Here is a 20545-nt window from a genome sequence, read left to right on the forward strand (position 1 = left end):
GTACAATATCAGGAGGGCAAATGATTTCCTCACCCCTGATCTAAGGAGAGCAGTTGTGCAGAGCAGCTTCCTGTTCTGTTGGCTTAAGGCAGCCATCCCCAAACTCGGCCCTCCAGATGTCTTGGGACTACAATTCCCATCATCCCTGACCACTGGTCCTGTTAGCTAGGGATGATGGGAGTTGTAGTCCCAAAACATCTGGAGGGCCGAGTTTGGGGATGCCTGGCTTAAGGTGTACTCGCATTACTGCCTTAAAGTGCAATGAAATTGTCCCCCACAACATGTTTCACAGCTCTACACCCCCCCCCCCGCTCTTCACAAAAGCACAGCTTCAATTTATTTCTGTGTGTTCACACCAGGGGATGCTGTCAGGGCAGGAATGCCTTTATCGATTGCAAAGGTGTGCACACCTTGGCTATTTGAATTAGGAATGACTTAAGGACTCCAATCTTTGTGAAGCTGGCTTGAGAAACAACACATCAAGCTGCAGTACCTTAATCAAAGTACAGTCATACCTCATGTTATGTTTGCTTCAGGTTGTGCGTTTTCAGGTTGCGTCCCACGGCGACCCAGAAGTACCGGAGAGTTACTTCTGGGTTTCACCACTCGCGCATGTGCAGACGCGCAAAATGACGTCACACACATGCGCAGAAGTGGCGAATCGCGACCCGCGCGTGTGCAGATGCACAGAGGTGGGTGGTGTTCTTTTCAGGTTGCGAATGGGCCTCCGGAACGGATCCCATTCGCAACCAGAGGTACCACTGTACAAGATACATAAACATTTTGGGCAACGTCCCGTGGAAATGGCTTAAAAAACCCAGCACTGGAAACACAAGTGAGTGCACAGTAAATGGAAGTGTTGTGAACACAGCCTTAGTGTTGCAGTACAGGAAGCGTCAAGAAAGAAGTTCGCTGTAAAAAAATTTTTTTAAAAAAGCACACGTGTTCATCTTCCTTCAATCACAAAACTGGTTACACCAGCTGTTCAGATGATAGTTGAACTGCCACAAAAATCAGAAGGAGACCAGTTAAGGACTATCTCTTAGGGAGTCATTCATCCAGAAACAGGGAGAAGATCCCAGAACAGTCGTATGTAAGTGGGAGTGGTACTCAGGGCATGCGCAGCTTCAGCTGGAAGTGCTGATAAAAGAACTTTCGTTTTTGATTTTTGCAGGTGACTGACCAACAGATGCTGTCTGCAGACTGCTGAATCATGACGGTGTCTGCCTGTGTCTTGCTGTTCAAAACAGAAAGAGGGACTGAAACTTAAGTATGCCGTTAAAGCTGTTGCTATAATGATTGTGGGACGTGGGTGGTGCTGTGGGTTAAACCACAGAGCCTAGGACTTGCCAATCAGAAGGTCAGTGGTTTGAATCCCCGTGACAGGGTGAGCTCCCGTTGCTTGGTCCCTGCTCCTGCCCACCTAGCAATTCGAAAACACATCAAAGTGCAAGTAGATAAATAGGTACCGCTCCGGCGGGAAGGTAAATGGCCTTTCCATGTGCTGCTCTGGTTCACCAGAAGCGGCTTAGTCATGCTGGCCACATGACCCGGAAGCTGTATGCCGGCTCCCTCGGCCAATAAAGTGAGATGAGCGCCGCAACCTCAGAGTCGGCCACGACTGGACCTAATGGTCAGGAGTCCTTTTACCTTTTACAATGATTGTAAATAGTGCTACTGTGATGCGTTTATGACCAGTCAAGCAATAAATCTCTTGACTGAGTTTTACGGCATCCACAAAGCTCAAGGCACATTTCAAAACATTTCAAAAAGTATTTGGAGGCTCTTTCAAAACCTCCATCTTACAACACCGGAAATTAGGATTTATCCCGAGATAGATGGGTGCCCCCAACAACAAACTTCACTCACCTCTTTCATTGTTGTTGCCCAAATGCCTGTGATGTCCTCTTGCTTGCCGTAGTCCTCTTTTAAAGTCTTCAGGGCCCAATTTTGCAAGTGCTCAACAAATATATCTGCCTGCAACCAGGAAACAGGTGAGTAAGAAAATCATAACTTCCATAAAAAACCATAAAACCAGGACTTCCTTCCACTCATGTTTTATACAATAGGTTAAAACTGTTGCTTGCCCTTCTTCTCTGACACTGGATGAGCTATGGAAGTCATGGAATGTTCACATACATGCTGAATTTAGCAGATATAATGAAACAGAAAGTTGGGGGGAAACACAGCTTTAGGAATAGAAAGATCAATTTGGCTGAAGAAAATAGTGCCCAGCCAAGAAGAGTGCTGTAGCAGGAGGCAACACAAATATAGGGCGCACTTGGAGGCTGACAGCTAGGAAAGTAAGTGGGGAGGAGGCCCAGAAGAAGAGAGGCTAAAGGACTGGGGAAATAGCAGGAAGTCAGGAACCACAGGAAAAGATGAATGGATCATGCACAGAGTTAAGGAACTGACAGAACTCCCAAAAAAGAGGAGACATGGGGAAAGGTTGACAAGACCTTTCTTGTTCAGGAAGGACTATTTAATGTTGGCAACAAGTGAGAGACCTTGCTCTGCTTTTCATCATTTGCTGTAGAATCATTTGAGCATGGAGCAAAGACGTTTTTGTTTTGGTGCCCACCTTATGGAATTTCAGTCCACAGGAAAACACACTAGCCCTTCTATACCCTCTCCTGGTATGCCCCGCGGAGGACCTTAAGGTCCACAAATAACAACACTTTGGAGGTCCCGAGCCTCAAGGAGGTTAGATTGGTCTCAACTAGTGCCAGGGCCTGTTCATCCCTGGCCCCGATGTGGTGGAATGCTCTGTCACAAGAGACTAGGGCCCTGCGGGACCTGACATCTTTCCGCAGGGCCTGCAAGACAGAGCTGTTCCGCCTGGCCTTTGGTTTGGACTCAGTCTGACCCTTATGTTTCCCTCCCCTTATGGTCTTGATTTATCAGCTACTTTAAAATGAGGCTGCATTTTAAATTGCATTTTAACCTGTATTTTAAATTGGTTTCTTTTCTTTTCTCTCCCCCCTCTCTTTTCCCCCATTATGTTTTTGTTGTTGTTTAGTCATTTAGTCGTGTCCGCATCTTCATGATCCCATGGACCAGAGCACGCCAGGTACTCCTGTCTTCCACTGCCACCCGCAGTTTGGTCAAACTCATGCTGGTAGCTTCAGAACACTATCCAACCATCTCGTCCTCTGTCATCCCCTTCTCCTTGTGCCCTCCATCTTTCCCAACATCAGGGTCTTTTCCAGGGAGTCTTCTCTTCTCATGAGGTGGCCAAAGTACTGGAGCCTCAGCTTCAGGATCTGTCCTTCCAGTGAGCACTCAGGGCTGATTACCTTAAGAATGGCTAGGTTTGATCTTCTTGCAGTCCATGGGACTCTCAAGAGTCTTCTCCAGCACCATAATTCAAAAATTATGTTTTTACTGTGGTTTTATTGGTGTTAGCCACCCTGAGCCTGGCTCTGGCCGGGGAGGGCGGGGTATAAATAAATTATTACTATTACTGTACTATTACTATTACTATTACTATTACTATTACTATTACTATTACTATTATTTAGCTTCTGCTGGCTACTAAGTGCCACTCTTTGTTGCTTATGCTAAGGGGGTGCTAACCCTCCCCCTTTCCAGGGGCAGATTTTTGTAATATGGTGTGCTGAGCAAGGATAAAATTTGGCACCCTTCCCCCTCTCCCCTTTCATACTGTCCATGCTCTCGTCCACTATATCATAGTTTTGCATACTCTTGTATGCCCTGTGCAGGGAAACTGCCCCCATCACCCTAAATCTGGTGCTGCCCCCCCCCCCCAGCATTTTTCAGAAGCTAGTGGGAAACCTTAATCCAGAAACAATGTGAGAATTAAGAGGTGGTGTTGTGTTGCCTCCTGTTGGTAAACAACACAGATTCTACTTCTAGTCAGGGATCCTTTTGCTGCAAAATTCCAATTGCAGAAGCCACAAACTCCAGATGCTAGCACTGACTTACCACAGAAGAGAAGAGCAGCACCACGATAGCACCGGCCACTTCTGCTATGAAGAGAATCAGTATGACCACAAAGAACTGGAAACAGAGGGAAAGGGAGGAGGAATCCACAATTAGCAAAAAAAAAGGAGAGAGCTCATAAATGCCAGGGGAGAGATCGCCTGAGGGTGCTATTTGGTGAAGATTTACTCAGAGGAGACTCTTGAAATTAATGAATATAACGAAGTTGAGCAAGAACTGTGAATAAAACTTAGTTGAATATTACTCGGAACTTGGGGGACTCAAAGTGGAACGGCTGCCCATTCTCTTCACCATTCAGCATATAATGGCCTACGACTTCAGGTTAGAAAGCCTTTGCAAAGGTTTGTTCTCGTGGTGCCTTTATTCCTCTGATGCAAACGAGGTTTTATGGTAAGATCTGTCATAGCACAAATATTTCCACTCCGCTTTCACGCTTTTTTAAAAGTAATCAATGCAATTTGAGGTAATGGGCAAACCTGGGCACATCACTACTAACATCTAACCCCAGATAATTTAATAGGTTTAAAAGCACCAGTCCCCAGTACAGATCTTAGTGGACCATAGTTTAGTACAGAGGTGGGGAACCTCAGGCCTGGGAGCCAAATGCAGCTCTATAAACTTCTTTATTTGGGCCTCAGGACTCTTCTCAGGCTACACCTCCTCTGCCACATCCCTCACTGGTCCTATTTCACATCGGGAACGGCCGCCGAGACCGTATAACACCGGTCTTGAAAGACCTACATTGGCTCCCAGTACGTTTCCGAGCACAATTCAAAGTGTTGGTGCTGACCTTTAAAGCCCTAAACGGCCTCGGTCCAGTATACCTGAAGGAGCGTCTCCACCCCCATCATTCTACCTGGATGCTGAGGTCCAGCGCCGAGGGCCTTCTGGCGGTTCCCTCACTGCGAGAAGCCAAGTTACAGGGAACCAGGCAGAGGGCCTTCTCGGTAGTGGCGCCCTCCCTGTAGAACGCCCTCCCACCAGATGTCAAAGAGAAGAACAACTACCAGACTTTTAGAAGACATCTGAAGGCAGCCCTGTTTAGGGAAGCTTTTAATGTTTGATGTATTACAGTATTTTAATATTTTTTTGGATGCCGCCCAGAGTGGCTGGGGAAGCCCAGCCAGATGGGTGGGGTATAAATAATAAATTATTATTATTATTATTATTATTATTATTATTATTATTATCGTCAAGTGTCTTTGCCTGACTGGAATGTGTCTTTGAACTCTGATGATACCCGTTACTTCTCTGGGTGGAAGATAAAGGGGTGCATTTGAGTGTGTGTAAAACTAGCCAACTATACAAAGGTGAAATTTAGATTAGTTGCTGTCACTCTGAAAAAGGTTTCCTACCCATTGTTTAGCACGAGAGCAAGCTGTAGTGAAATTTGGCCTTCCACACCCTGTGCCACAAGCACAACAAAGAGATCAGAAGTTTTCCCACAACTGCAGCTAGAATTTTGTTAGCTAAGAATTGGAAATCACAAGAAGTCTTGACAGTGGAGGAATGGCAGATGAAGATGATGATGGACTTTTCGGAGCTAGCTGACCTGACTGGAAGAGTCCGCAACCAGAAGGTGGAGAAGTACCAGGAGGAATGGATGAAATTTAAAGACTATTTAGTTAAATATGCTAAGATAGCTTAATTGGAAAAACTTCCAAATTCCAGATAGGCTTAGGATTTAATTATGTAATTTTAGAGAATAATATGTTTAAAGTTAAAATGAAAACAAAGTAAGAGGTTAAATGATTAAGTTAATTTTATGAGAAAATAGGTTTTGGAAAACTGTTACAATGATATACACTGAAATTCAGCCAGGGGGATTTGAGGAAATCACTTAACAATGTTACTAAGATTGGATCAAGTACGGTTAAGATGTATGTTTGTTTGTCTAAAAATTTTGGAAAACCAATAAAAATTTTTGAAAAAAAGAAGAAGTTTTCACCACTGAATTTGGAAAAACCACTGTTTAGAATGCTACCCAGCTTCTATAAAGGTAAAGGGTAAAGGGACCCCTGACCATTAGGTCCAGTCGTGACCAACTCTGGGGTTGCGGCGCTCATCTCGCTTTATTGGCCGAGGGAGCCGGCGTACAGCTTCCAGGTCATGTGGCCAGCATGACTAAGCCTCTTCTGGCAAACCAGAGCAGTGCATGGAAACGCCGTTTACCTTCCCGCCGGAGCGGTACCTGTTTATCTACTTGCACTGGCGTGCTTTCGAACTGCTAGGTTGGCAAGAGCAGGGACTGAGCAACGGGAGCTGATCCCGTTGCGGGGATTTGAACCGCCGACCTTCTGATCGGCAAGTCCTAGGCTCTGTGGTTTAACCCAGCTTCTAAACTATGGTTAATCTTAGCTATGTAGAAACAAGCCAGCTTCAGAATCTTATGGTTTTAAGATGGCTCGTTTTAAACAAAGATGTACTACAATTTGTCTGGGGGAAGAAAAACGTTGCCATTCATTTTCACCAGCTTCCAGGCTCCTGCTTGTGGCTGGGGGCACATAAACCAAGGCAGCTTGTTCTCGGAATGTTAAACGATGGTTTAGCATAACATCTGCAGTTGCCCATTAAGTCACCTATAAATTATGCCTGACCCTTTACCTCTGAAGTTTTAAAACTCTGATGGCTATATATTATGATCTTTTATAAAGAACGTAGGTTGGAGAGGCCTTTGTACTGTTATGAACATGTTCAGTGAATTCAAAACTTCAAAGGCAGTCGGTTCCCCGCCCACCTGACCAAGGGAGTCTTGTTAACATTGGCTGAATCTAATTAGTTCAGCCTCCTGGGAGCCAAAGTTGCTCTTTCTCTGCAATAGCTTTTCAAAAGAGTCTATGTGCACCTATGGAAAAGGTCAGATTTCACTCATTCTCAATATAACTGAAAGTTTAAAGGTGCTTCTGGAAGGGGAGCCTTATATCACAAACGAGTCATAAAGATCAGATTTTTCTGTGACAAATTCCTTCCACCTTTGCACATTCCTGGGGTCTTTTTTTAGCCATGGATATTAATTGCTATTCTGCAATGCCATCCCTACCAACAAGTGAAGCTTAACAGAATGTACCCGGGTTGTGTTTTTTTAGGCCCTTCTCTCAATCATTCCTTCCCCAACCTCCAGGAGAGTTTCTCTGTTCTGGTCATGCACGCATGCAGGTATTTCTGTACCTGTAAGTGTACACCTTTTTTTAAAAAATCCCTGGAAGTGCACAACAGCAAAAATTAGGTTTTTGTGGGAGGGCAACATCCATTTCTTTTTACTTTTACTTTTTAATTCTGAGGTTTTATTTGACTGGTGTAATATGAAGCCTCCTCCTGCCCCACAAGTTTTCAAATTGGCAGTGACTAGATGTATATTAGGGATGCGAGTGGCGCTGTGGGTTAAACCACAGAGCCTAGGACTTGCCGATCAGAAGGCATCCATGCTAAATGCTCTACATGTTACTGACCTGAGAGGAATGTGTGCAGGGAAGCCTGGGAAAACTCCTGCAAAGATCAGGAAGTGCAGGGACCAGTGTTTTTTTCTGGTAGCATGCAGTACTAGCCACCCCCCACCCCCACCCCAAATCAGAGCCTCACACCTCTTTCCCAAAGCCTGCCCAACTTTGGAAAGGAGACAGGAGGGCTAGAAGGGCTCCTGTCAGACATCTCTTGCCTCTTTCCCAAAGCCTAGGAAGCTTCTGCCCAGCTTAAGGAGGGAGCCACAATGCTCTGGCAGGGTCCGAGAGCCACTGGCGGAGCAACATGCTCTGCCACCCTGAGCAGTGAACAGCCAGGGGCGCGGCTGGCACACGTCGTAGGGGCGTGGCACCAGTCACAGGCGTACGCAGCGAGCGGTGCGCGTCACGGGGGCGGCCGCGATGCCACCCCCCGGAATGGCACTCCCCCCGCCCCCACGTTTATTCACCAGTGCTGAGAGATCTTCCTTGCATGGTGCATACCAGCACCATTTTTTCCTAGAAAAAAAGCACTTTCAGGGGCCTTGCTCAAATGCATCAACCCCTTAGGAGCCCCTAGGCATGATGGTATATTGGAGCTACTAGCTCAGGGGTCAGCAAACTTTTTCAGCAGGAGGCCGATCCACTGTCCCTCAGACCTTATGGGGGGCCAGACTATGTTTTGAAAAAAATATATAAATGAACAAATTCCTATGCCCAACAAATAACCCAGAGATGCATTTTAAATAAAAACACATCTTCTACTGATGTAAAAACACCAGGCAGGCCCCACAAGTAACCCAGAGATGCATTTTAAATCAAAGGACACATTCTACTCATGTAAAAACACGCTGATTCCCGGACCGTCCACAGGCTGGATTTAGAAGGTGATTGGGCCGGATCCAGCCCCTGGGCCTTAGTTTGCCTACCCATGTACTAGCTGCTGCCAACACTCAGAGACTCGACCCAGATGCACAAATTTCACTCAGAATGTGCAAAAGCCCTTGTGTAATCCCGTAGCGGAGCAGAAGTTCCATGACACCCAAGAGAGGGAGGAGCCAACATGGCGCCGAGGTAAGACGCGCTTACCGGTGCTCTTCGGACTTCTTTTAATCTTCTTTTAATCTTTTATACTTTTATCTCAACTGACTCAGTTTTTGAAGTATTTTATAATTGCTGCAGCCGCATACTATGGAAACTCTTTGAGAGATTTGGCCCTGCTCCAGACTGCTGCAAGCTGCTCTTTGTTTCTCTCGTATCAGCGGGTTGGCTTTAGCTGCTAAAGGAGTTGAGAACGCCATTATCTTAATTGCGTGTCAAGTGTTATGTTATTTTAAGAATCGTATAATCTCTGGCCTGAGGAAAGCATGGGTCAGAAAAAACGCTTGAGAGACTTTGACGAGCCCCTATCATCCCCTAAACCAAAACTATCAAGGTTGGTGCCACACCGGAATGGAGGAGGGAGTGACCATGCCGAGCAATGCTTTGCAGTGGAAACCCAAAATCGCTTCCAACCTCTAATTGATTTAGAAGCTACTCCGATTCCGATGACTCAAAATGTTTCAAATGTAAAGCCTGTAAAGGAGAATACGAAAGAAAAACTCTCATCGCAGGAAGATGGTTTGGCATCTGTTATGGGGGAGTTCCCCAGTTGTGAGCAGTTACACTTAGTAATTAAGACCCTTCACTGTATTTTTAAAAGGCTGGACGAGGTATCTTCACAATTATCCAATATCCTGCTGAAAATCGGAAAACTTGAATCAACAACACAATCTTCAGTTTGTGAGGTCAAAAACTTATTGCCTCACCCCCATTCAGATAAAATACTGGAGACTAAAACTAAATATGTCTTAAATTCCCAATTGAACAATCAGATATTAACTTTGCAACCCAAGAAAAGTTGCCTTTCTGTCAGGTCGGAAATAGGAAGATGGTCAACGCTAGAAGGAGCTAAAGACTGCTTAAGCAAACTTTTAAAAATTAAGAAACATCAGATTGACCTATATGCTGTGATGCCCCTTCCCCGGCAGACCAACTTCTTGAAGGTGATACTTGCGTTCCACTCTGAAAAGATACCATCTATTATTGTTAGGAGGAAAACGCTTTTGTCCATGGCCGACATTGTAGCAACGAGGGTTTTTACAGACAGCAAGATCAAACCCCTTCTAAATAGGTGCCCTGGCGGTGAGGACATTAGGACAAGAGACTCTGCCTTACTTCAAAATACTGTCAGGCCCAACCGCGATGACTCTGCAGCGTGCCATCCGCGACCAAACTCGATACCCTCTCAAACTGCTATATATGAGGATGATAATCTGCAGACTGCCCTCGACGAAAGGGAACTTATTGATTCATTCAGAGCCCTCCCTCCGAAAGAACAGTCGGTGATGATGCAAAGATTTGACACGCTTAAATCTCAGCTTTTGCAAGTCCAACATAGAGGGGAAGATACTAACGATGTCTCAAATAATCCCACTTGGGCCCACCGGACAGAAGTGGTTGACCTTCTTCAGCTCAGCCCCACTCTGAATTCAAAAACCATCCAACAAGACTCAAATCTTCAAGTTGCTTCTGCAGCGTGCACTACATCACGAGACGACCAGGCTCTGCCATCCTCACTGAACCTTCATCTATATTCATCAACCAACATACCTAAGGACGAAATTCTGATTTCCCTGCTTGACTCAAATCCCTCTTTAACTCACTCATCTATGCCAGAGCTAGAATCTTCTCCAGTTTCGTCCAGATATAGAAGTAGTCCACAAGTGATGCCCCTGAGAGAGTCTTCCGCAATTTCCACCCCCGTGATGCCCCCTCAATTACCTCCTTCAAAGGAAACTGCGAATGTTACACCTCGGGACCCGCCGTCAGAAACGATTGAAGACCCGATGGGACGCATCAATAAAATAATCCGAATGTCGGATGATAAATCTGCGAGAGGGTTTACCCCGACGGACTCAATTTCCCCCTACCTGGGTATTTCTCTGTCAAGTTGTACCAAGAATTTCGAAATGAAGAGACTTCCTGTTCAGAGATCTACTTTCAGTGGATCATCCACGGTGTGCCAACAGTCGAACCAAATTGTTAAAAACTTTAATTTGCAGGGCGCCTCACAGTTACCATCTTCCCAAAGTAAAATAACTGACTTTTTTGTTACATCTTCTGTCTTTAACAGAGAGTCTGCCCCCCCTCCTTTTTGACTGTTAAAAGAACAACATAGAAGTCCCCAGCTAGCAGTCCTAAGTTGGAACATTGCTGGCTGGAAAAGGAAAAGATTAGATCCCGAATTTCTGTCCTATATAAACTCTTTCCAGATAATCCTTTTGCAAGAAACATGGGAAGAAGATAAAATAGATATAAATGGCTTTGAACTGATATCACTTCCAGCTATCCCCTCCCAGAAAGGTGGCCGGTCCAGAGGCGGTCTTGCAATCGCCATATCGCTTAAAATGAGAGCTAAACTCTCGCTAGTTCATACCTTTCCTCCTTTTGCTTTTACTGGTCTGATTTCAAGTGAAAAATTCTCACTATTAATCACCAATGTTTATCTTCCTCCAGGTGGTCTGATATCAGACCTTCATTATAGATGGGATTCTCTGGAAGATCATTTATTGGCATGCTATGTTAAGTACCCTAATATTCCATCGATAATGGGTGGTGACTTCAATGCACGTACAGCTGCCAACTGGAATGGGATAATTAAGGCCAAGTGGTGGGTATCTCCCCCCTACCCAAAATCTGATTTAATCTCTTTCACATCAAGAAGATCTAAGGACAACAGAGTGAATGAGGCGGGAGTCCTTCTTTATCAATTGGCCATTCGTATGAATTTGAACATTCTAAATGGCAACTGCCCTCCGGACGTGCCAGGTGAATTCACTCATTTGGGCACCACATCAAATAGTGTCCTAGATTATCTTCTAGTCTCAGAAGACCTATTTTCAAACTTCTTTTATCTCAAAGTAGATAATGTACAATCCAGTGATCACCTACCTCTAGCGGCCAAGCTAACGCTTGACTTGCACCCGGTTAGCGGAACACACCCAATTCATGTAGGTTTAAATGCCACAGCTCAAGTAAGAGGCATTAAATGGTCTATGAAACAGGCCCAAAAATATGCAGAATTCTTCCAGAGGAATAGCTCCGAATCCCTTATTGTTTCATTGGCGGAGCTGTCTGAACCAAATAGGATACTGGAGTGGTTCTTCCACTTTTCTGCAGATTTAACTAGCTTCTTTACGATGCCGGCTCACCTGGCTAACCGAGATCAACCCAGGTTCGGTGCACCTTGGTTTGATGCCAAATGTAAGCAAGCTAGACTCTCTCTCTGTTGTATCTACAACAGATATAAAGCCTCTGGAGCTGAAACTCTCCCCCCAGAGTACTTGCAGGCCAAAATTGCTTACAAACAGGCACAGAAGTCAGCCAAGCACGAGTGGCAGCTAAGACGTTGGCAAGCGCTGATTGCTGCCTCTAAGCTTCGCAGCTCTCGCGGTTTTTGGAATTTAATCAACAAAAGATCGAGGAAATACCCATTGACGGTTATCCCAGCCCCGACATGGGAACAATTTCTAAGAAAATATTTCTCCCAGACAGACATCTCTAACATCCAATCTGATACTCTCTCAAGTCACTTGCCCATATAGCCAGATACTGACCCGGAGGAAATAGTAGATTTAATTGCTAAACTGAAAACTGATAAAGCCCCAGGGCCCGATCTGATCCCGGCGGAAGCTATTAAACAACACCCAATATGGTGGGCTAAAATTCTTGCAAAAATCTTTGATGCAATCAATGCCACGGGCCAGATACCTACATCATGGAAGGAGTCCATCATAATTCCTATATATAAAAAAGGACCACCAGAGGACCCAGGAAACTATCGTAATATCAGTTTATTATCAATCATCGGAAAAATCTACACTCGCTTCTTGCTAACCAGACTAACCCAATGGGCCGAAGATTCCAATCTGATAGGCCATGAACAGGTCGGGTTTAGACCAAATTGCGCTTCTATTGACCATGCTATAATTCTATATCATTTGGCGCGGAAGTATTCTTCCCCTACTCATGGTCTTCTATGTGCCGCTTTTATAGACCTGAAGGCGGCTTTTGACAGTATCTCTAGAGAGCTGTTATGGGAAAAACTGGCAAAGTGGGGCATAGAAAAAAGGCTGTTGTGGCTATTGATTAAATTACATGAAGGGACGGCCGCTAGGGTGAGGTTAACACCTGAGGGCGATCTCACAAACTCAGTTCCAATAAACAAGGGGGTACGACAAGGGTGTATCCTTGCCCCCTATCTTTTTAACCTTTATATTAGTGACATGAGGACGCCCCTAGCTGAGGCCCAAACCTCCATTCATGCACCCAGGCTTGCAGACTATCGCTGCCCCTTATTATTGTACGCTGACGATGCAGTGATCCTCTCTTATTCTCGAATCGGTTTGAGGAGGGCCCTTAAGATTTTTGCATCATATTGCCAAACAAATTTACTTACTATTAACCATTCCAAATCTAAAGTCCTAATTTTTTTCCAGGAGTCGTAAACTGTATAGATGGGAACTTGAGGGGAAGCCAATTGAACAAGTTTACAAATTTCAATATCTAGGAATTTACTTCCAGTATAATATGGGATGGAAAGCGCATATCACATATTTACAAAACAAGGTGAAAGCCCTTATCTACGCTCTACTACGCTTCTTCTTTACTGAGGGGGCTATGCATGTTCCATCCGCCTTAAAAGTTTATAGTGCAAAAGTGGTTGCAACTATGGCCTATGCGGTCCCTTTATGGGGCGCCTTTGTAAACCTCTTGCCTCTGGTGACATTGCAAAATCTTTTTCTAAGACGCCTTTTGAAACTACCCTCCTGTGTAAGCAACTCTGCCATTCGCTTAGAACTTAAGACCCCCTCCCTTGAGATTCTGATGTGGAGACATGCCTTTAATTATTGGCTGTCCCTTTGGCATAAATTGCCAAACTACCATCTCATTCAGTGCCTTTGGAGAGATGAATTCACCAGCCCATGGGCAACAAAAATCCATTCCAAACTGTTGTCTTATGGAATCTCTCCTTCCGATATACTTAATTTAGATCTAATTACAGCTAAAAAGGTCATCAAACAAAGACTGGAGGAGGTAGATTTACAACAAAATCTTACCACAGGTGGAGGTACATGTTCCCCGATATATCAGGGCATTACATCTATGTCCCAGATACCTCGATATCTGTCTACTTTATCGGCTGCGTCGCATAGATTCGCATTTGTTAGAGCCAGATTTAATGTGTTCCCCTCAAATGTGCTGAGCAATAGATTTTCTAACGGTAAAATCTCTGTTTTGTGCGCATGTGACAACAAATCGATAGAATCCCTTTATCATATCTTGTTTAATTGCCCCTTATACAATGTTCCCCGATCAAGGATCCTGAGTTCAATCATTCTGGAAATTGCTGCTAAACCACCTGAATTACATCTAGCTTATCTACTCCAGGACATTGACTCTTATAGAACTTTACAGGTTGCTAGATTCCTGATCTCAGTTCTGTCATATAAAAGACTTCATGGAATGCTGCATGACTATTAAAAATTCAGTAAACTCTATGCACCATCTTTATCTTCAAGGCCATAACACGGTACATTTAGAGATTATGCGTTGAAATATTTTAGTTGATATTTTAGATTGTAAAATGCTATTGATTTTATCTATTGATTTTTATCTATTGATTTGTTTTACCTTGTGGGCTTATAGCCGAATAAAGTATTATCTATCTATCTATCCATGACACCCAAGCCTGGCCCAGGGAAAGTTTCCTTCCCAATTTTAATTAAGGCACTTACCACAAGCAACAGACATTTGCTTTCCTTCACGGCCCCCCAGCATCCCATGAAGCCCATGAGAAGTAGGAAGGTGCCAACAGCAATTAGCAGGTAGCCCACGTTGATCAGCTGCATTAACTGTGGAGCTGCAGCGCCTAGGACCTTCGCAAAGGAACCGCCGTCCACCTTCACCCAGATGCCAATGCCCAGCAAAGCCAGGCCCCCCAGCTGGACAGGCAAGGGAGAGAACAGAGGTAAGAAAGTGCCATTTTTCATCTAGGAAGCTGCCATTCTGCAGTGAACTCTGTCATTCCGCTAGCTTTTGTACATATAGAGAGGTTTCCAGCTTCCTTAACTCTTCACATCCACTTTTGAGGATGTTAACATGTTAATACATGTTCCTAATCACATGTATGCCAATAAATACAGGGCTTGGGGCATCTGCAGGTAGGAGAGGGGGCTTAACCATTTCCCCCCTTGCCAATTCTCCCAAGCGTTTTTCCCCCACACAGTTTGCCTTTTTCTCCTGGCCTTTGTGTCCAGTTGAGGGGGTGCAGAAGACAATACAATAAGCCTGGGGTGTATTTGCATCCCTTCCAATCCCTATTTCTCCCCAGTGAACGCCCCGTTATAAAAGACATATGCAGTTGAATGGAATCGTGTGGTTTTTGTCTTTGAAACATTTAGCTGTGCCCTAAGAAAAACCATGTGGGACGCAGGTGGCACTGTGGGTTAAACCACAGAACCGAGGACTTGCCGATCAGAAGGTCGGCGGTTTGAATCCCCGCAATGGGGTGAGCTCCTGTTGCTCGGTCCCTGCTCCTGCCAACCTACCAGTTAGAAAGCACGTCAAAGTGCAAGTAGATAAATAGGTACCGCTCTGGTGGGAAGGTAAACGGCGTTTCCGTGTGCTACTCTGGTTTGCCAGAAGCGTCTTAGTCATGCTGGCCACATGACCTGGAAGCTGTACGCCGGCTCCCTCGGCCAATAAAGCGAGATGAGCACCACAACCCCAGAGTTGGTCATGACTGGACCTAACGGTCAGGGGTCCCTTTTAAGAAAAACCATGGAATGTATGAAGATAGCTTTTCTACTTTGGGTATTTTCACAATAGGCCTTACTCACTCATTTTACTCTCCATATAAACAAACACACAATAACCATCACTTGAGGAGGAAAGCCCACCCCACCCCCACACAGCCGCCATAGCCTCCCACATTTGGAGTGTGTGTGTGATTGGGGAGCCCAATAGCAGAAGAAACCTGGGAGATCAAGGTACCACATGGTGCAGGGATCCTAATTCAGTGAAGCAAGAACCCTAGTGCAGACATTCAGCCCCCTATACATGGAGGGCTGTGGGAACGGTGATGGGGGCATGAAGGAGGGATGGAGTTGGTAGGCTTGTTTGCAAACTCTCCCATCTCACCCACAATGGTAATCAGAGGAGTGGGATAATGACTGGCTCAGGGTCAACTCAGCTTTGATCTTCTCCATCATAATTTTACACTTTTTGCACAGGTGCAAGTTTATGATTCTGTTCCACTGCTTGGCCCACCCCGCCGCGCCATCCTGGGCTACCACCCACCTTAAGGTAAAGGTAAAGGGACCCCTGACCATTAGGTCCAGTCGTGGACGACTCTGGGGTTGTGGCGCTCATCTCGCTTTATTGGCCGAGGGAGCCGGCGTACAGCTTCTGGGTCATGTGGCCAGCATGACTAAGCTGCTTCTGGCGAACCAGAGCAGCGCATGGAAACAATGTTTACCTTCCCGCCGGAGTGGTACCTATTTATCTATTTGCACTTTGACGTGTTTTCGAACTGCTAGGTTGGCAGGAGCAGGGACAGAGCAACAGGAGCTCACCCCATCGTGGGGATTCGAACCGCCGACCTTCTGATCGGCAAGCCCTAGGCTCTGTGGTTAACCTACAGCGCCACCCGCATCCCATCCACCTTGCATACTCACCATCTACCTTGCATACTCACAAATATTATGCCGTTGAATACAAACATCATCACCTTCAGAAGGGAGAAGCAAACCATCTTTCTGCACCTGTAGCAGCAGAGATGAAGCCATTGCTTAGCCATTGACCAGTCCTGAGTTTGTCATCTAGGTGAAGAGACCACAGAAGAGCTGACATTTGCACAGGTAAGTAACGCTGGCTTTGGCTAGGTCAGCAGCAGCTACTTCTACTGGCAGCTTGTTTTGGGCAGGAATAGGTGTTGGAAGGTTAACTACTCATCCCACCCCCACCATAGGAGCCAACTCCTAGGAGCTGAGATTCCTTCCCCCCACCATAAAATACTTGACTGAGCCGGGGGGGGGCAAAGTTGATGGGCATTGGAAGTCAAATGGTGTGCGTGAGCCACGACATGTGATCGATTGTGCACGGCAGGGCTTACCTGCCCCCCTATTTTATTCAAGTTAGCACCCCTGACCCCAACCCAACATCTTCCATTGCTTGTTAGTAAATCAAGCAACCATTTCCCATCTTCACCCTTCTACTGCATGAAAATTGGAGTGAGGTGAGAAACAACAGCACTTACTAGTGAGAGTGGGTGGTTCATCCTCTTGAACATTTGTTTTCCTTCCTATCTGCTCACTTTGACCCTTTCTTCTCCAGGAGTGCAGTGGGGGAAAGGCTGAGTCCCTAAGCTGCTAAGCTGCGCACCACTAGGCTAGCTGCCCATACATGTGCTTGCTGGGTTAATTGCAGGTTCCTTCTAAGGCAATTCTTTCAGGATGCTGAAAGGGATGAAGTTAATCCCATGCTTAGCTGTTGACCAGATCTGAGACTGTCACTGCAATTGCTTCATATTGAAATTGCAACGGAGTTCCAATCTGCTGCATAGACCTCACCCGATACTTGCCATTGGCATGATGGCCAAGAGAGGACCCAACATTTAATGTTTCTTTTATTTTGCCATGTGGTTACTTAAAATAAAATTTAAAAAACCAGCAGGGTGAAGCATCAGCCAGCCTTGGGGTGTTCTGCTCATGAAGAGTTTTCAGAGGCAGCTGCTTAGCTGAGCACCCGCTAGTTGTGAATCTGCAGTTTACAGTATTTTTCGCTCTATAAGACGTACCAGACCATAAGACGCACCTAGTTTTGGGAGGAGGAAAACAAGAAAAAAAATATTCTGCATCTCAGAAGCCAGAACAGCAAGAGGGATCGCTGCGCAGCGAAAGCAGCAATCCCTCTTGCTGTTCTGGCTTCTGGGATAGCTGCGCAGCCTGCATTCGCTCCATAAGACGCACACACATTTCCCCTTACTTTTTAGGAGGGAAAAAGTGAGTCTTATAGAGCAAAAAATACAGTATTTTGAGGGATCCGCAGCTTGGCATTTGTAACGCTAATCAGTATTCCAAAGCAATTCTCTGAATCTAATTTGAAAATTATAATTAAATCTGAAATTGACACTCAAGTTCAAGGGGAAGCATGCGGGCCGACTCCTAGGGACTGAGGGGGTCTTTGGGACCCCCATAAAATATTTGAGGGGATCCCCCCCCCCCAGTTGATGGGCACTGCCATTCAAATGGTGTGTGCGCACCGCATCATGTAATCGATTATGTGGTGCAGGGCTTGCCTAGGCCCCCCCCCTCAATATTTTATTCAAGTTGGCACCCTTGCAGGGAAGGACGGATGCAGGATAAAGAAAAGTATTTGTGGTGGCAAAGTTGAATATTGCTAGCAGTTAGAAGGAGGAGGAGTGTCTCTACCCCCATCGTTCTGCCCGGACACTGAGGTCCAGCCCCAACAGCCTTCTGGTGGTTCCATTGCTCCGAGAAGCCAAGTTACAGGGAACCAGGCAGAGGGCCTTCTCGGTAGTGGCACCCGCCATGTGGAACTCCCTCCCATCAGATGTCAAAGAGAAAAACAACTACCAGACTTTTAGAAGACATCTGAAGGCAGCCGTGTTTTAGGGAAGCTTTTAATGTTTAATAGATTATTGTATTTTAATATTATGTTGAAAGCCGCCCAGAGTGGCTGGGGAAACCCAGCCAGATGGGCGGGGTATAAATAATAACTTATTATTATTATTATTATTATTATTATTATTATTATTGAAATATGTCTGAATCACTCAGCAAAAAGGGTTGCAACCACATCATCCACTGAGCAAAGACACAAGTGGCAGGAAAGGCCCTAGATGGGAATGGACATGGGAACAAACCTTCCACACCAGCAAGCAATGCTGTTTGGGGACTCTCTCTCTCTCTCTCTCTCTCTCTCTCTCTCTGCTGAGTCTCCAGTATCACAATGTTGAGACTACAACTAAGACACATAGCACGTGGGGCTGACGAAATCTTGATGAGTTATGTTTTTGTCTACAAAGTTGGTAGCAGATATTACAGAGGATAGATGTGCCCAGTTACCAATCAGACAGGATTTCAGCCATTCTGTGGTGAGAACAAGAAAGTTGGCTATGCGGGTGGTGCTGTGGTCTAAACCACTGAGCCCTCTTGGGCTTGCTGATCAGAAGGTTGGCGGTTCAAATCCCCGCAATGGGGTGAACTCCCGTTGCTCTGTCCCAGCTCCTGCCAACCTAGCAGTTTGAAAGCACACCAGTGCAAGTAAATAAATAGGTAGCACTGCGGTGGGAAGGTAAATGGTGTTTCTGTGTGCTCTGGTTTCTGTCTTGGTGTCCCGTTGCACCAGAAGCAGTTTAGTCATGCTGGCCACATGACCCAGAAACCTGTCTGTGGACAAACGCTGGCTCCCTCAGCCTGAAAGCGAGATGAGCGCTGCAACCCCACAGTCGCCTTTGACTGGATGTAACTATCCAGGGGTCGTTTACCTTTTTAACTTTTTGTCACTGAAAAGTTGGTCAAGTGACATCACTGGTAACGCCACCCCCCAGTAAGTTTGTCAAGGCCTCCCTTTTCCCTTTGACTTTGTCTTGCCACTCCTGTATTCAATTGGTATCCCTTCCCTGGGATTTCCAACCTGCTACAAACCATTTCAGAGCCAGGGACGTTATACCAAGTGTCTGTGTAGCTGTCTGCGCACATCAGATTAGTTATCACGTATTGGCCTCCTACGTGCTTAAAGGTAAAGGTAAAGGGACCCCTGACCATTAGGTCCAGTCGTGACCGACTCTGGGGTTGCGGCGCTCATCTCGCTTTATTGGCCGAGGGAGCCGGCGTACAGCTTCTGGGTCATGTGGCCAGCATGACTAAGCTGCTTCTGGCGAACCAGAGCAGCGCACGGAAACGCCGTTTACCTTCCCGCCAGAGCGATACCTATTTATTGACTTGCACTTTGACGTGCTTTCGAACTGCTAGGTTGGCAGGAGCAGGGACCGAGCAACGGGAGCTCACCCCGTCACGGGGATTTGAACTGCCGACCTTCTGATCGGCAAGCCCTAGGCTCTGTGGTTTAACCCACAGTGCCACCCGCGTCCCCTCCTACGTGCTTATTGCACAGCAACTCTGAAAGCAAGGCAAACAGCTAAGTTCTAGCCCTCACATGTGTCAAGCCTCCCCATATCTTCCTTGGAAGATTTCTGAATGGTTGTAAGACCCCCTCAGTCAAGGCTGTAGTGGCTGTACCTAAATCCAGACATGGAGTGTTTTGGTTCTGGATTGGGGTCTCCAAGAGGGTGAGGACAGCTTGCCACCAGACTGCTGGCAACAATTGTATTTGCTGCTTTGCTGGGCCATTTTGCTAGTGTCCTTTTGTTGCTCAGCTTGGGCCCTTGTTTTCCTTGTTGCTGAAGACAAGCCGAAGCTGTTGCTTAGCAGCACAGCAGCAACTGGTCTTTTCTCGGAAGTGCCTGGCTTTGGTTTCTCAGAGGAATCTCCACCAGGAGCCTTCGCTGCTGAGCACACTTGATGCATCCTGCAGAACAGGAAGCAAAAGCCTCAACCGGGTGCCTGACAAAGGAACCCTTTCCCAGGGTTCTCTGCAGGGTCTCTTGGAATGGAACTATGCATTATTTTATAGCATTTTATTAATTACATTTCTAATCCGCCCACGCTCCCAAAGGAGCCCAGGGCAGCAAACAGCGAAGTGGTAAAAACAATGCAACGAAAGACAAAATTCAAACATATTTTAAAAGGTTTTAAGAGCATTTAGAGGCACCATAAACATCTAAAAATATTTCAAAATAGCCACAACACAACAGGAAGGTGTGAATCAGGGTCAGTGGGGTGTGGTCTGGGAAGAGTGGGTCCAGCTGGTATGGGAGCATGATGTGGGGAGTCCCTGGGCAAGACAGACAGGCTTAGGGGACTACATTTGGGGCAGAGCTTCCTCACTCCTAGCCTAGGAGATTTTGGGGGCTACCACTGCTAGTTGCCAAAACTACTGTTCTCCAACTTTGGCTC

At 45.9% G+C, this 20545-nt stretch overlaps 1 protein-coding gene across 5 annotated transcripts in view; it reads right to left on the bottom strand.

The window, feature by feature from the left end:
- The window catches only part of TSPAN16 (tetraspanin 16), a 214771-nt gene that overhangs the window by 181351 nt on the left and 12875 nt on the right, over positions 1-20545 (bottom strand). For 2 of the 5 annotated variants that reach the window (XR_013981010.1, XM_080988339.1), the window contains exons 3-6: positions 16201-16324; positions 14240-14446; positions 3946-4020; positions 1870-1977 (exon numbers count right to left, since the gene is read on the bottom strand). Coding sequence is in view for 4 of the 5 variants with exons in the window: in XM_080988339.1 (XP_080844465.1) it covers positions 1870-1977; positions 3946-4020; positions 14240-14446; positions 16201-16302 (492 nt within the window). In the remaining variant the exon portion in view is untranslated. Of the gene's footprint in view, positions 1-1869; positions 1978-3945; positions 4021-14239; positions 14447-16200; positions 16325-16712; positions 16970-20545 lie in introns of those variants that run through there. The other 3 variants (XM_080988342.1, XM_080988340.1, XM_080988341.1) reach the window with 2 other exon arrangements.

The sequence above is a fragment of the Podarcis pityusensis genome (assembly GCF_964106645.2).
Source record: "Podarcis pityusensis genome assembly, chromosome: 17".
NCBI classification, from domain to species: Eukaryota; Metazoa; Chordata; class Lepidosauria; order Squamata; family Lacertidae; genus Podarcis; species Podarcis pityusensis.